Below are 14,564 nucleotides of genomic sequence, written 5' to 3'. Positions count from 1 at the left end.
GAAAGGAAGAGATGTTGGACCCTGGGGTGGTGAGGAAGAGATGCTGGTTTTTCAAGTCAAATGAGCAGGGGCAGGATTGCGGCAGAGAGAACATGCCGCTGAGGACCACAGGCAGCTGCAGGGATCGCTATAACACCAGCGAGCCTGCAGGCTGCCCTATTAGCCTAAAGGAGGTAAGAGCGGGGAAGCTGGGGGAGGCAAGAGCGGGCAAGCTGGGGGAGACCTTTGTGACCGACCCTCCTCCCTCAAGCGGGAGCAGCAGCGGACAGCCAGCAAGAGACAGCGCTACAGCACCTGCTTTAGGAAGGCACGGGGGAAGGGTCAGCCATTGAATCGGGAGGCCAATTTTTTTTTTTTTTTTAATTGAATCGATTCGAATCGATTTGCCTGATTCGAATCGGGAAGCACTACCACAGACCCACCAGAGCTTCTCTGTGAAGCAGCAGTCTGGCAGTAAACCACCGGGAAGGGGTCTCAAGGCACTGAAGCCACTGCTTTAGGAAGGCACGGGGGAAGGGTCAGCCATTGAATCGGGAGGCCAATTTTTTTTTTAAAATTGAATCGATTCAAATCGATTTGCCTGATTCGAATCGGTGAATTGATTCGAATCGGGAAGCACTACCACAGACCCACCAGAGCTTCTCTGTGAAGCAGCAGTCTGGCAGTAGACCACTGGGAAGGGGTCTCAAGGCACTGAAGCCACCAAGAAAATGAACTTTAAGTGAAAAAAATAAGAAAAAGAAGCAGAGCAACTGCAAAAGACTTCTGTACGGATTGCTTGAAGAAATTGTAACTGGATATGTTTATTAGCTCTTAGGCTAAGGGAGTGGAGCATGTGCTCAGAATAGTTGTGGATTTCTGCAACTCCCGGATTGAGGGTTTGGATTGAACACCTAGCATTAGGAATTCGGAAGGGACGTAACAGAATGTTTAATATTTGTACCAAGCTCTTAGTGAGTTTGAGCTATGTGATGCCTAAAATTCCACTCTGTTCTCTCAAGGCAGGGAACTTCATGCAGTTCAAATTTACTTCAGTCTGTTTGGTACTGGACAAAAACAATAGCTGTTCAGAAGATAACACCACAAAAAGACTCTAGAGCAGTGTTTTTCAACCACTGGTCCATGGACCGGTGCTGGTCCACAGAAACTTCCTGCCGGTCCACAGGGCTGGCTTGTGCATCAGGCCCAAAACTGTGTCCTTCAACTGCCGGTCTGCGGTGCGATCGATGCTTTGTTAATAAGATTATATTGTGTGTATATATGAAAAATGAATGGAAAAAATAGTGTTACAATTAGGACTATGGGGGCAGGGTCTGGGGTGGAGATTGGGTAGAGATGGGCAGGGTCTGGCCCATGACTTAGCCCAGTGTTCTTCAACCGCTAGTCTGCGGACCGATGCCGGTCCACAAAATAATTATTTTATTTCTGCCGGTCCATAGGTATAAAAAGGAGATATAGGGGGAGAGTAAAACTGAAGCCGGGGAAAGTCAGCTTGAAGTAGTTGGTGCAAATTGATAGGGTCTCTGCTTTGTCCAGTGATGGTCTTTACTGTCATATTTAAAGTTTTTTTTTTTTTTTTTCTGCCCCCCAATTAAAAATAGCAAAAGTCTCTTGTCTAATAGTGATTTTGAACTAGGTGTTTTTCATTTACTGTCCTTTATGTATTCAAAATAGTTTGAGCTACCCAACATTTCTGCAATTTATCCTTCCTTTTGTGAGGGGTTGGAGTTCTATTTCCCCATAGAACTTCCCCAGGGTGCCTTTTCATATTGTGGAGTTTCTTTAAATTAATGTTTACCTTGCCTGCTATGTGGAATTTCTCACAATTTTCTCTGATTAGCCTATAGTGAGAATTCCCCTTTTGTTCAGAAGATTCAAGCATTTGAAAAATTTTTCACAAGTCGTATAGATTCCTATGATAAGGTAAGACATTTTAACCATTTGAGAACAAAATGTGAAAATTATGCACCAGTTCTGTTTTTTGTTATTAATTCTCACAAAATAATTTTCTAGGATTTTAATTTTCCATCCTATATATTTTCTGTACTTTCCTTTTTGTTTGTTTACTGCTACTATTAATCTTGCAATGTGTAGAAATGCTAACATTGTTTTGTATGGTAGGCAGTGCAGCAAGTGGTTGCTATTTGATATTTCGTGTTGTACATAGTTTTTTTCCCTACCACATCCTTGTCACTAGAAAAAATATGAATAGCCCTTTATATCCTGAGAGTTGTCTACCTTTAGCTTCAATCTTTTACAGGATGAAATTGAAAGAAAGGGAAGTATCCTTGTGGATTATAAAGAGCTCATAAAAGATGAAGAATTAGTTGCATTAGTACCGATATCCAATGAACTGAGAGATATGCCAGAAAAAATATTGGATTGTATGGGTCTAGCAGTTCACCAGGTAAATATTTAATAAATTACTGTGAAACTACTGTATTATAAAAATTTCTACAATATAACTTTCCAGTGCAGTAGGAATGGTATGCTGAACCATAGGGTACTCGATCCATTCTTGCAAGCATAATGCAGAAAGATGTCAATCACAGTTTTTGCAACTCTCCAATACTTTACCCAACCTACAGAGGGGAACGCTGGATATTTTGGAGGTTGGGTAAAGTATTGGAGAGTTGTGTTATATGATTCCAAACCATAAATGAAACATTTAAATAGTGCCATCTTTAGTGTGAATCACAGTTTTTTGAACACTTCCTCCTCCTCCTCCTCTCTGGTCTCTGCTGCCCTCTTCAGTTTCTCTTTTTGCAGTCGACATGGTGTCTTCTGGTCAGCTGAGTTTATTTATTTTTTATTTTGTGATAGTCTTGTGGTTTTACGCTCTAGTTGCGGCTTTTTGTGAAGTCAGAGATCCCTTTTCTTAAGGGTCTGCTCTGCTTGCGTGAAGAGGAGCAGATTTTAAGTCTGCAGCTGGCAGGTGTATCATTCGTGCACTGTTTCAGCCAGTCAGCTGAAGATTCTTAGAGCTCAGAGTCTGTTTCCCTGGTGTTTGCTCACCCCTTTGACTTGGTCAAGGACTGGAACACAGGTTATTTAGGTGCTAATAGCATTCCTTATCCCAGGACAAGCAGGCAGCATATTCTCACATGTGGATGATGTCATCCACAGAGCCCCAGCACAGACAGTTTTAAAAGTGCATCGCCACTTCAAGAACTTGAGAAAGTTCACGAACTGCCCACACTGCACATGCGTGAGTGCCTTACTACCCGACGCTTGCTCGTGGCTCCTCAGTTCTTTGTTTTCCGCAGAGCTAAGAAGTCATGTTTTTTTTAATGTTGTTCAAATTTTTGCCTTTTGCTTTCCCGCTCAGGTGTCTTTTTTTTTTCTTCTTGTTTTATTTACTTTCTTTACTAGTTTAACTCTGTTTAAAAAAAAAAAAAAATGCCAAGAATATTTTTTTCCTCACTGTTCTCATCTCACGGGCTTCGCCTGCTGAGGCCTTTTTGTTTTCCTTTGCCATTGAATTCTATTTGGCTGAGGTGGTTTTTCTGTTGATGTCCTAACTGCTAACCAGTTTTAAAAAGTGTTGCAGGTGCCAACAGCAGATTTCCATCACTGACCCATATAGTTGATGCTTATAGTGCCTTGGCCCGGAACACCATGTTGAATCCTGCACACGTTGTTCTACCCTGCAAAAATGTACAACCAAGAATCAAAAGCTCTAAAAAGAAAAGTTCGGCACCGACATAGACACTGAGAAGTCATCACAGCCTTCCACGTCAAAAGCATCCACTTCGACGTTGGTGTCGGGAGACATTGCTCCATCCGGTAAGCCAGCTAAAAAACCTCCAGCTTCCCAACAGGTCTCGCAGGTCAGCCTTGCATTGAGTCCTTTGATGCCGACCAAACGACAACCCCTCTTGCGTCTGGCCTCTCCTCCATTGAGGTGTGCATCCTCTTCAAGGTCATCCTCTCTGTGGCCAGACACCGATGGTATTGGCAGAACACCCAAAGGTACCGGTGCTCGAAGTGCTTTTCCAAGTCAGTGACCTGTTCAGACTCCTTACTCAGACATTGACTTTATCGGTACTGGCCCAGCCTGAGCATTAGACCACCAGGTCCTGTGGTACCGATACTGGATCTCTGGTACAGCATCAACATTCCACGCCCAAACACAGCTCATCTCATCGCAGAGCTCGTTCTCCATCACGGTGTCAATCCAGTTCTTTGAGGCATCAGCATTGGTCCTTATCATCTCGACGATCCAAGTCCAGTCAGCATCATTCATCCTCAGCTGTTTTGAAGTGGAAACATCGCTCTCCTTCCTGGTCTTCAAAGCATAAAAGGAAATTACATCATACATCGTCATCTTCATCGGATCGACACTGAACTCAACGTCACTATCGATCCCGACACACTCCTTCCCCAAAAGACTTTTATGACACGGACTTACAGTCTGACTTGGCAGATGATGTCCCTGAGTCCACTACAGAGGCTTATGACACTCCTTCTGAAAAGTCTCCTCAGAAGTCTCCACAAAGAGCTAAGTCTCCTACTGAAAGACTTTCTTTCACAAAATTTATTTGGCAATTAGGCAAAGAGCTCCCAGTTAAATTAAAAGCTGATTCTTCCTATAGTGCTGAATATTTAGAGGCCTTGGCCTATGATGAGCCTCCTAAAGAACTTTTTCGACTGCCATTACATGGTATTCTCAAAGGGACTCTTCATAAGAACTGGGAGACTCCCCTCACTATTACTGTTGCTCCCAGAAAATTGGACTCTTTATACAAAATCATTTCTTCTCCTGTTTTTGACAAACCACAACTCCAGCATCAGTCCATGGTGGTAGAGTCGCTTTGAAAAAATCTACTTCATCCAGAGTCTATGCCTCAGGGCACACTATGGACACGTTTGGCCGTCACCTGTACCAAAACTCCATGTTTGTTAACAAAGTCAATTTTTATATTTCCTGCGATGTCAAGAATCTGGTTAAGAAATTGTCTTCTTTTGATAGGTACATTCCTGCACAACAATTATAGGATTTTCGTCACATCTCTTGCACCCTTGCCCTGGCTAGAAGATACAGTACATGGCAAAATCTGCTTATGATTCCTTTGAATTATCTTCCAGAGACTCAGCTATGTCAGTGGGAATGAGATGTCTTGCATGGCTCAGAGTCTCCAATATGGATATCAATCTCCAGGTTAGATTGGCTAACATTCCGTGCTTGGGAGATGAGCTATTTGGTGAGTCTATTGAAAATTCTATCCAAAAGCTCACTGACCATGAGAAACACTGGGATGCTTTGGTTAAATCCAAGCCTAAGCCTTCAACTTCTAAGTCCTTCAAGCCCTTTTCTTCATATCAGAGTCGTTTTTCTTCCAAACAAACTGCTACCTCTAGACTGCAGTAGAAGAAACAGAAGTAACAGTGCCCTCAAAAATCTCAATCAGCAATTCCCCAAAAGCCTGCTCAGTCTTTTTGACGCGTTTCTCAAGAGCATAGTCACTGTTCCTCTATCCCAGCCTCTTCCTCAACCCATCGGAGGCCGTCTTCATCTATACTATCCTTGCTGGGAACGAACGAGTGGCTACAGGGATGGTGCCGGGATATGAACTTCGGACTCCTAAACCATGGGGAAGCGCTACAAGGACTTCAGGGACCAGACGGACTCCATCTGACCAGTAAGGGTACGAACATCTTCGGACACCGACTAGCCCGCCTGCTTCACAGGGCTTTAAACTAGGTAAGTCGGGGGAGGATACCCATTCACATATTAGTGCAGAAAGGAATTATCCTGATGAGGTGAGTCGAAACTCCGCTTCCATGTCCAAGGTAAGTACCCACATTGCAAACAGTTCTTTAGGAGTCACACCGACTCGGGTAGGATATGCCTCACAGGGACTTAGCAAACTCAAGATATGGAGGGCCATGTATGTCAATGCACACAGTTTAGGTAACAAAATTCTAGAATTAGAGGCTGAAATAAGGAATGCCGACCTAGATGTGGTGGCAATATCTGAAACTTGGTTCAAGGACTCACCGGGCTACAATCTATTTCGTCAGGACAGAGATGGCAGGTTAGGAGGGGGGGTAGCTCTATACATTAAAGAGGACATCAAAACCACCAGGTTCACAGATGTCAAGTACACCGGGGTGTCCCTCTGGGTAAACCTGGCAAGAGGCAGAGAAAAATGCCCGTATCTAGGTGTAGTATACAGACCCCCAAGACAACTGGAAGACATGGACGCAGAATTAATTGAAGACATAGAGAATATCACTCTACGAGGAGAAGCTGTACTGTTAGGGGACTTCAATATGCCTGATGCAGACTGGAACTCATTTTCAGCAACAACCAACGGTAGCAGGAGGCTCTTAACCTCTATAAAGGGAGCACGTCTCAAACAAATGGTAACGGAGCCCACTAGGGCCCAGGCAATCCTCGACCTGGTACTCACCAACGGGGAAAGCGTCTCAGAGGTCTCAGTAGGAGATACGCTAGCCTCCAGTGACCACAACATAGTATGGTTCAACCTTAGGAAAGGCTTCCCTAGATCAAACACGAAAACAAAGGTACTCAATTTCCGGGGCACAGACTTCGCACGTATGGGAGATTTCGTCCATCGGACGCTGCAGGACCAAGCGGAGACCGATGATGTAGAAGCTAAGTGGTTAACACTGAAATCAACCATACATGAAGCAACTAGCTGCTTCATAAAATCAGTAAATAAACGACAAAGAAACAATAAACCCCAATGGTTCACCGCGGAGATCTCGCACCTCATTAAGGAGAAGAAAAAAGCGTTTCTCTCCTACAAGCGCACGGAGAAAAGAGAGGCAAAGGTAGAATATAGGACCAGGTCTACAGCGGTCAAAATGGCAGTTAGGGAGGCAAAACTTCGAGTGGAAGAAATTCTGGCAAAAAACATTAAAAAGGGGGACAAATCCTTCTTCAGGTATATTAGTGACAGAAAAAGGAACACAGGCGGGATAGTACGCCTTAGAAGACTGGACGGAAGTTACGTGGAAGCAGATTCCGATAAAGCCGAACTACTGAATGAATACTTCTGCTCAGTCTTCACCTGTGAGGCACCGGGACACGGTCCGCAGTTGAAGGCAACACAAAGCACAGAAGACCCGTTTCAGAATTTTGAGTTCACACCAGGTGAAGTTTACAGTGAATTGGCAAGACTCGAGGTGAACAAAGCCATGGGACCAGACAATTTGTACCCAAGAGTGCTCAGAGAATTGAGCGATGTCCTGGCGAATCCATTGGCTGAGCTATTCAATCTCTCCCTAAGTAAGGGGAAAGTTCCCCTGGACTGGAAATTAGCTAATGTCGTTCCTCTGCATAAAAAGGGTTGTAGGGCAGAGGCTGCAAATTATAGACCGGTGAGTCTCACATCAATAGTGTGCAAACTCATGGAAACACTAATTAAAAGCAAATTGGACACGATCTTGAATGAAGGGAATCTTCAGGATCCCAGTCAGCATGGATTCACCAAGGGTAGGTCCTGCCAATCCAATCTCATCAGCTTCTTTGACTGGGTAACAAGAAAGTTGGACTTGGGAGAGTCTTTGGACATCGTGTACCTGGACTTCAGTAAAGCTTTTGACAGTGTCCCACACCGCAGGCTGCTAAGCAAGATGGAATCGATGGGGTTAGGAGAGACACTAACTGCATGGGTCAATGATTGGCTGAGTGGCAGACTTCAGAGGGTGGTGGTTAATGGTACCCTTTCTAAAACATCGGAGGTGACCAGTGGAGTGCCGCAGGGCTCGGTCCTGGGTCCACTCCTTTTCAACATATTCATAGGGGATCTGACTCAAGGGCTTCAAGGTAAAATAACACTATTCGCCGATGACGCCAAACTATGTAATATAGTAAGTGAATGCAGTTTACAGAATTATATGGCGCAGGACCTGCTTACATTGGAAAGTTGGTCCTCAACCTGGCAGCTAGGCTTCAATGCTAAGAAATGTAAGGTCATGCACCTCGGAAGTGGAAATCCATGCAGGACGTACTTTTTGAATGGAGAAACTTTAACTAGGACTTCAGCAGAACGAGATTTAGGAGTAATCATCAGTGCAGACATGAAAACTGCCAATCAAGTGGAGAAGGCTTCATCTAAGGCAAGGCAGATATTGGGTTGTATCAATAGAAGTTTCGTCAGCCAAAAGCCTGAAGTCATAATGCTGTTGTACAGGGCCATGGTGAGACCTCATCTGGAGTACTGTGTGCAATTCTGGAGGCCACATTACAGTAAAGATGTGCGCAGAATTGAATCGGTTCAGCGGACGGCCACCAGGATGATCTCGGGGCTCAAGGGTCCCTCATACGAAGAGGGACTGAACAAATTGCAGCTCTACATTCTCGAGGAACGTAGGGAGAGGGGAGACATGATCGAAACATTTAAGTACCTCATGGGACGTGTCGAAGTGGAAGATGATATTTTCTTTCTCAAGGGACCCTCGGCCACAAGAGGGCACCCGCTCAAACTCAGGGGCGGAAAATTTCATGGCGACACCAGAAAGTATTTCTTCACAGAGAGAGTGGTTGATTATTGGAACAAGCTTCCAGTGCAGGTGATCGAGGCAGACAGCGTGCCAGACTTTAAGAATAAATGGGATACCCATGTGGGATCCCTACGAGGGTCAAGATAAGGAAATTGGGTCATTAGGGCATAGACAGGGGATGGGTAAGCAGAGTGGGCAGACTTGATGGGCTGTAGCCCTTTTCTGCCGTCATCTTCTATGTTTCTATGATTACCACAGACCTCTAGGTACTAACAGTCATTCAAGAAGGATACTTTCTTCACTTCATCAATATTCCTCCAGATCATCCTCCAAGAGAGTCTTCTTTCAACCCTTAGCAACCCTTAGTCGTCCCTTCTTCTTCGGGAGATAGAATCCTTTCTCCTTCTCATTGCCATCGAAAGGGTTCCTACTGGTCAGAGAAACTGGGGGTTTTACTCCCAGTATTTTCTCATTCCAAAGAAGACGGGAGATCTTCATCCAATCTTAGACCTCAGGGGTTTCAACAAGTTTCTAGTGAAGGAAAAGTTTCGGATGTTATCTCTGGCAACTTTATATCCCCTCTTAGATCGCAACGACTGGCTATGCTCTCTGGATCTGAAAGAATCCTACACTCATATTCCAGTGCATCTGGCCTCCTGACGATTCCTCAGATTTCAGGTGGCTCACCACCATTATCAATACAAAGTACTACCCTTTGGCCTTGCATCCTCTCCCAGAGTATTCACCAAGTGCCTGATTGTAGTAGCAGCAGCACTACGGTCTCAGTGCCCTCAAGTCTTTCCTTATCTGGATGACTAGCTGATCTAAGGCCCTACCTCGCAAGGGATGACAGTAACGACTTGCATGACAATTCTCTTCCTTCAACAGTTGTGTTTCAAAATCAATTTTCCGAAATCCCAACTTCAACCATCTCAGACTCTACAATTCATAGGAGCTCTGCTCGACACCATTTATCTCAGGGAGTTTCTACCACAGCAAAGATGACAATTTGATTCAGCTTTGCACTCAGACTTATCTGCCATCAATCTCAGCCAGACAAATGATGGTACTCCTGGGCCACATGGCTTCCACAGTGCGTGCTACTCCGTTTGCGAGAATTCATCTCAGGATACCTCAATGGACTCTCGCATCTCAGTGATCTCAAGCTGTGGACCCACTATCTCAACACATTAGTCACACCTTCACTTCGACAGTCACTGCAGTGGTGGATGAACTCTTTCAATCTGTCCAGAGGATTTTTGTTCCATACCCCTCCTCATCAGAAAGTTCTGACCATGGACTTGTCCACTTACGCTTGGAGAGCTCATCTGGATGGTCTTCGCACTCAAGGTCACTGGTCTGCCCAGGACCACCTATGTCATATAAATCTGTTGGAACTCAAGAGCGATCTTTAATGCTCTCAAAGCTTTTCAGCACATTGTAACCAATACCGTCCTCATCCACATGGACAATCAGGTCGCAGTGTATTACATAAACAAACAAGGAGGCGCTGGTTCTCTCCGTCTTTGTCTGGAGGCCCAGAAGATTTGGACCTGAGTCGTTGCTTGCAATATATTCCTGAAAGCAATATACATTCAAGGGGAACAGAATTCACTTGCAGACACACTCAGCAGGTTTCTTAAGCCACACAAGTGGATACTAAACTCTGCAGTTCTGCATCCCATATTTTCTCAGTGGGGGATTCTTCAGATAGACTTGTTTGCGTCCCCCCACAACCGCAAGCTGCTCTAGTTTTGCTCCCAGCAGTACTCTCTTCACCGTCTGGAAGTGGATGCTTTTCTCCTGGATTGGACTCGCAAGTTTCTCTACGCCTTTCCTCCAATCCCTCTCATCTTCAAGACGCTTGCCAAGCTCATAGAAACATAGAAATAGACGGCAGATAAGGGCCCACGGCCCATCTAGTCTGCCCACCTTAATGTCCCTTCCCTTACCTTTGCCCTGTGAATAGATCCCATGTGCCGATCCCATTTGGCCTTAAAATCAGGCACGCTGCTGGCCTCAATCACCTGTAGTGGAAGACTATTCCAGCGATCAACCACTCTTTCAGTGAAAAAGAATTTCCTGGTGTCACCTCGTAGTTTCCCGCCCCTGATTTTCAACGGATGCCCTCTTGTTGTCGTGGGACCCTTGAAAAAGAAGATATCTTCCTTCGCCTCGATGCGGCCCGTAAGATACTTGAACGTCTCGATCATGTCCCCCCTCTCTCTGCGCTCCTCGAGCGAGTATAGCTGTAATTTGTCAAGCCGTTTTTCGTATGGTAGATCCTTGAGTCCCGAGACCATCCGGGTGGCCATTCTTTGCACCGACTCCAGTCTCAGCACATCCTTGCGATAATGCGGCCTCCAGAATTGCACACAGTATTCCAGGTGGGGCCTCACCATGGATCTATACAATGGCATAATGACTTCCGCCTTACGACTGACGAAACCCCTTCGTATGCAGCCCATGATTTGTCTTGCCTTGGACGAAGCCTGCTCCACTTGATTGGCAGACTTCATGTCCTCACTGACGATTACCCCCAAGTCTCGTTCTGCTACCGTTTTTGCTAGGATCTCGCCATTAAGGGTATAAGACTTGCATGGATTCTGGCTGCCCAGGTGCATAACTTTGCATTTTTTGGCATTGAAGTTGAGTTGCCATGTCCTAGACCATCGCTCCAGTAGGAGTAGGTCGTGCATCATGTTGTCGGGCACTGAATCTTCGTCTGTTGTGCATTTGCCCACTACATTACTCAGTTTGGCGTCATCGGCGAATAATGTTATTTTACCTCGAAGCCCTTCTGCCAAGTCTCTTATAAAGATGTTGAATAGGATTGGGCCCAAGACTGAGCCCTGTGGTACTCCACTAATCACCTCCGTCATTTCGGAGGGGGTGCCGTTCACCACCACCCTTTGGAGCCTACCTCCAAGCCAGCTCCCAACCCATTTCGTCAATGTGTTACCTAATCCTATAGAACTCATCTTGCTCAGTAACCTGCGGTGTGGTACGCTATCGAATGCTTTGCTAAAGTCCAGGTACACGATGTCCTGGGACTCCCCAATATCCAGCTTCCCCGTTACCCAGTCAAAGAAGCTGATCAGGTTGGATTGGCAGGATCTCCCCTTAGTAAATCCATGTTGTTGGGGATCCCGTAGATTCTCCTCATCCAGGATCTTATCTAATTGGTGTTTGATTAGAGTTTCCATTAGTTTGCTCACTATCGATGTTAGACTCACTGGTCTGTAGTTTGCTGTCTCCATCTTTGAGCCTTTCTTGTGGAGTGGAATAACGTTAGCTTTCCTCCAGTCCAACGGGATGCTGCCTGTACTAAGGGAGAGGTTGAAGAGCGCGGACAGTGGCTCCGCCAAGACATCACTCAGCTCCTTAAGCACCCTGGGGTGCAGGTTGTCCGGCCCCATTGCTTTGTTAACCTTGAGCTTTGACAGCTCACCATAGACACTGCTGGGCGTAAACTCAAAGTTACTAAACGGGTCAACTGAGCCAACCCTTGTCTGTAGCTGAGGGCCGAGCCCTGGCGCTTCTCGGGTGAAGACTGAGCAGAAGTATTCATTTAATAGTTGGGCTTTTTCCGAATCCTTTTCCACATAGTCTCCGTCTGGTTTCCTAAGACGTACAATCCCGCCTGAGTTTTTTCTTCTATCACTGATATACCTGAAGAAGGATTTATCTCCCTTCTGGATGTTCTTTTCTAGAGACTCCTCCATGAGGAATTTAGCCTCCCTGACTGCTGTTTTGACGGCTTTTGATTTGGTCAGGTAGTCTGCTCTAGAGTCCTGCTTCCCTGATTGTTTGTAAGAGATGAATGCTTTTTTCTTCTCCTTGATCAGGTCTGAGATCTCCGCAGTAAACCACTGTGGCTTCTTGTTCCTTCGCCGTTTACTTACTGATTTTACATAGCGGTTTGTTGCTTCTTGTATGGTTGCTTTCAAAGTCGACTACATGTCTTCCACGTTATTGGTTTCTTCTTGGCTTTGTAGCGCCTGGTGAACGAAGTCTCCCATTTCTTTGAAATTTGTGTCCTTGAATTTGAGGACTTTGGTTAGTGTAGTAGATTTAGTGAAACCTTTCCTGATATTGAACCATACCATGTTGTGGTCACTGGAGGCCAATGTGTCGCCCACCAAGACCTCTGTGACACTTTCTCCATTGGTAAGTATCAGGTCCAGTATTGCCTGATCCCTTGTCGGTTCCAACACCAGTTGCCTGAGGCTTGCTCCTTTCATAGAGTTTAATAGCCTCCTGCTGCTGCCGGAAGCAGAGGTAAATGTAACCCAATCCACATCAGGCATGTTGAAGTCACCTAGCAATACTGTGTCCCCACGCAAGGTGATATTTTCTATATCTTCGATTATTTCCATATCCAGGTCATCCTGTTGTCTTGGGGGTCTGTAAATTACGCCAAGATACAAGCATTTGTCCTTCCCTCTGGCCAAATTAACCCAAAGGGATTCCCCAGTATACTGGACATCTGAGATTCTCGTGACCTTAATGTCATCTTTAGTATATAATGCTACACCCCCTCCCTTCCTACCCTCTCTGTCCCGGCGAAGCAAGTTGTAACCCGGTATGACCATGTCCCACCCGTGGGAGTCTGTGAGCCAGGTTTCGGATATCGCCACCACATCCAGGTCGGCATTCCTTATTTCTGTTTCCAATTCCAGGATCTTGTTTCCTAAACTGTGTGCGTTGACGTACATAGCCCTCCATGTTATATTTTTGTTATGTCTCAGTGGGGATATTCCTGTTTGAGCTATTTGAACACCTTTAGCATTGTTTGTGTTATTTGTGCTTTCCTGAGGCTCAGAACCACAATGTGTACTCCCCATATACCCAGAACTACAGTGTGTACTCCCCCTAGACCCGGAATTACAATGTGACCCATAAATATGATGTGACCCTACTCCCGACTCAAAAGTGTGTGCACTCACCCCTGACCCAGAATTTCGGTGTCTACTTTCCTCAGCCTCATAAATGTATTGGCATTTTAGTTCGCCTGGTATGTTGTTTGTGCCTGTACCCTCCCCCGACTTACCTAGTTTAAAGCCCTGTGGAGTAGGCGGGCTAGGCGGTGTCCAAGGACATTCTTCCCTCTTCTGGTTAGGTGTAGCCCGTCGTGTCCCTGTAGTCCTTGCAATGCTTCTCCATGGTGCAGAAACCCGAAGTTCATCTCCTTGCACCATCCTCGCAGCCAGTCGTTCGCCCTTTGTATTCGATCCTCTCTGGCTCTGCCCTTGCCCCTCACTGGGAGAATCGAGGAGAAGACTACCTGCGCATCCATCCTCCTCAGCTTCTCCCCCAGGGCCCTGAAGTCTTCAGGTATGCTGTCCGGGCTGCTCCTTGCGGTGTCGTTGGTTCCGACGTGGATTAGAACCATGGGGAAGTGGTCTCGGGGCTTGATGAGTCTGTCAATGCAAGCAGTGACATCCCGGATCCTGGCCCCTGGCAAACAGCAGACCTCTCTTGATTGTAGGTCTGGTCTGCAGATTGGTCCCTCGGTGCCCCTCAGCAGCGAATCTCCGATGACCACCACTCTGCACTTCTTAGGGGTGGGCTGTACTGTTGATTCCGGAGTTGGAACCGTCTGCTGAACAACTACTAGTAGCTCTTTCTCCGGACCTTCCTGTAGCAGCTGATATCTGTTCCTCAGGGCGATATGAGGTGTCGATGTTGAGCTGTCCTGAATGGGGGAAAAAGAGACAGAGTTAGGTCCTCTGCATTTTCTTGTGGAGGAAGTCACCAACTGCCAGGAGTCAGCGTCTCCAACCACTTCCTGCATTCCGGTAGTTTGTCTCAAGGTGGCCGTTTTGGATGCTATGGGTGTTCCCAGGGTGGTCTTGTCAGGTTCCTGTTCAGCGATCTGAGACAGCTCCTGGATGACTCCATCGATGAAGGTCTCGTCGTCTCGGATGCTCCTTAAGCGCTGAACCTCCTCTCTCAGACTGTAGACATCTTTGAGGGGATGGCCTCGGTCTGTACAGAGACCTCTGCCCTCCGTCCTGGTTCTCCTTCCATCTGTACTCGGACCATAGCCATCCCCTGGGTGCTCTCGGTGACTGAACTGCCTGTTT

General features: G+C 46.1%; 1 protein-coding gene across 3 annotated transcripts in view; it reads left to right on the top strand.

Moving 5' to 3' along the window:
• The window catches only part of MCM8 (minichromosome maintenance 8 homologous recombination repair factor), a 169,259-nt gene that overhangs the window by 8,865 nt on the left and 145,830 nt on the right, over positions 1 to 14,564 (top strand). For all 3 annotated transcript variants that reach the window (XM_033938266.1, XM_033938265.1, XM_033938264.1), the window contains 2 exons: positions 1,841 to 1,923; positions 2,261 to 2,407. In XM_033938266.1, coding sequence (XP_033794157.1) covers positions 2,363 to 2,407 — 45 coding nt within the window. In that variant the 5' untranslated portion in view covers positions 1,841 to 1,923; positions 2,261 to 2,362. The remainder of the gene's footprint in view (positions 1 to 1,840; positions 1,924 to 2,260; positions 2,408 to 14,564) is intronic.

Source organism: Geotrypetes seraphini, chromosome 3, assembly GCF_902459505.1.
Source record: "Geotrypetes seraphini chromosome 3, aGeoSer1.1, whole genome shotgun sequence".
Taxonomy (NCBI): domain Eukaryota; kingdom Metazoa; phylum Chordata; class Amphibia; order Gymnophiona; family Dermophiidae; genus Geotrypetes; species Geotrypetes seraphini.
The sequence above is the reverse complement of the archived record's forward strand: the minus strand, read 5'-3'. Positions and strand labels throughout refer to the sequence as shown.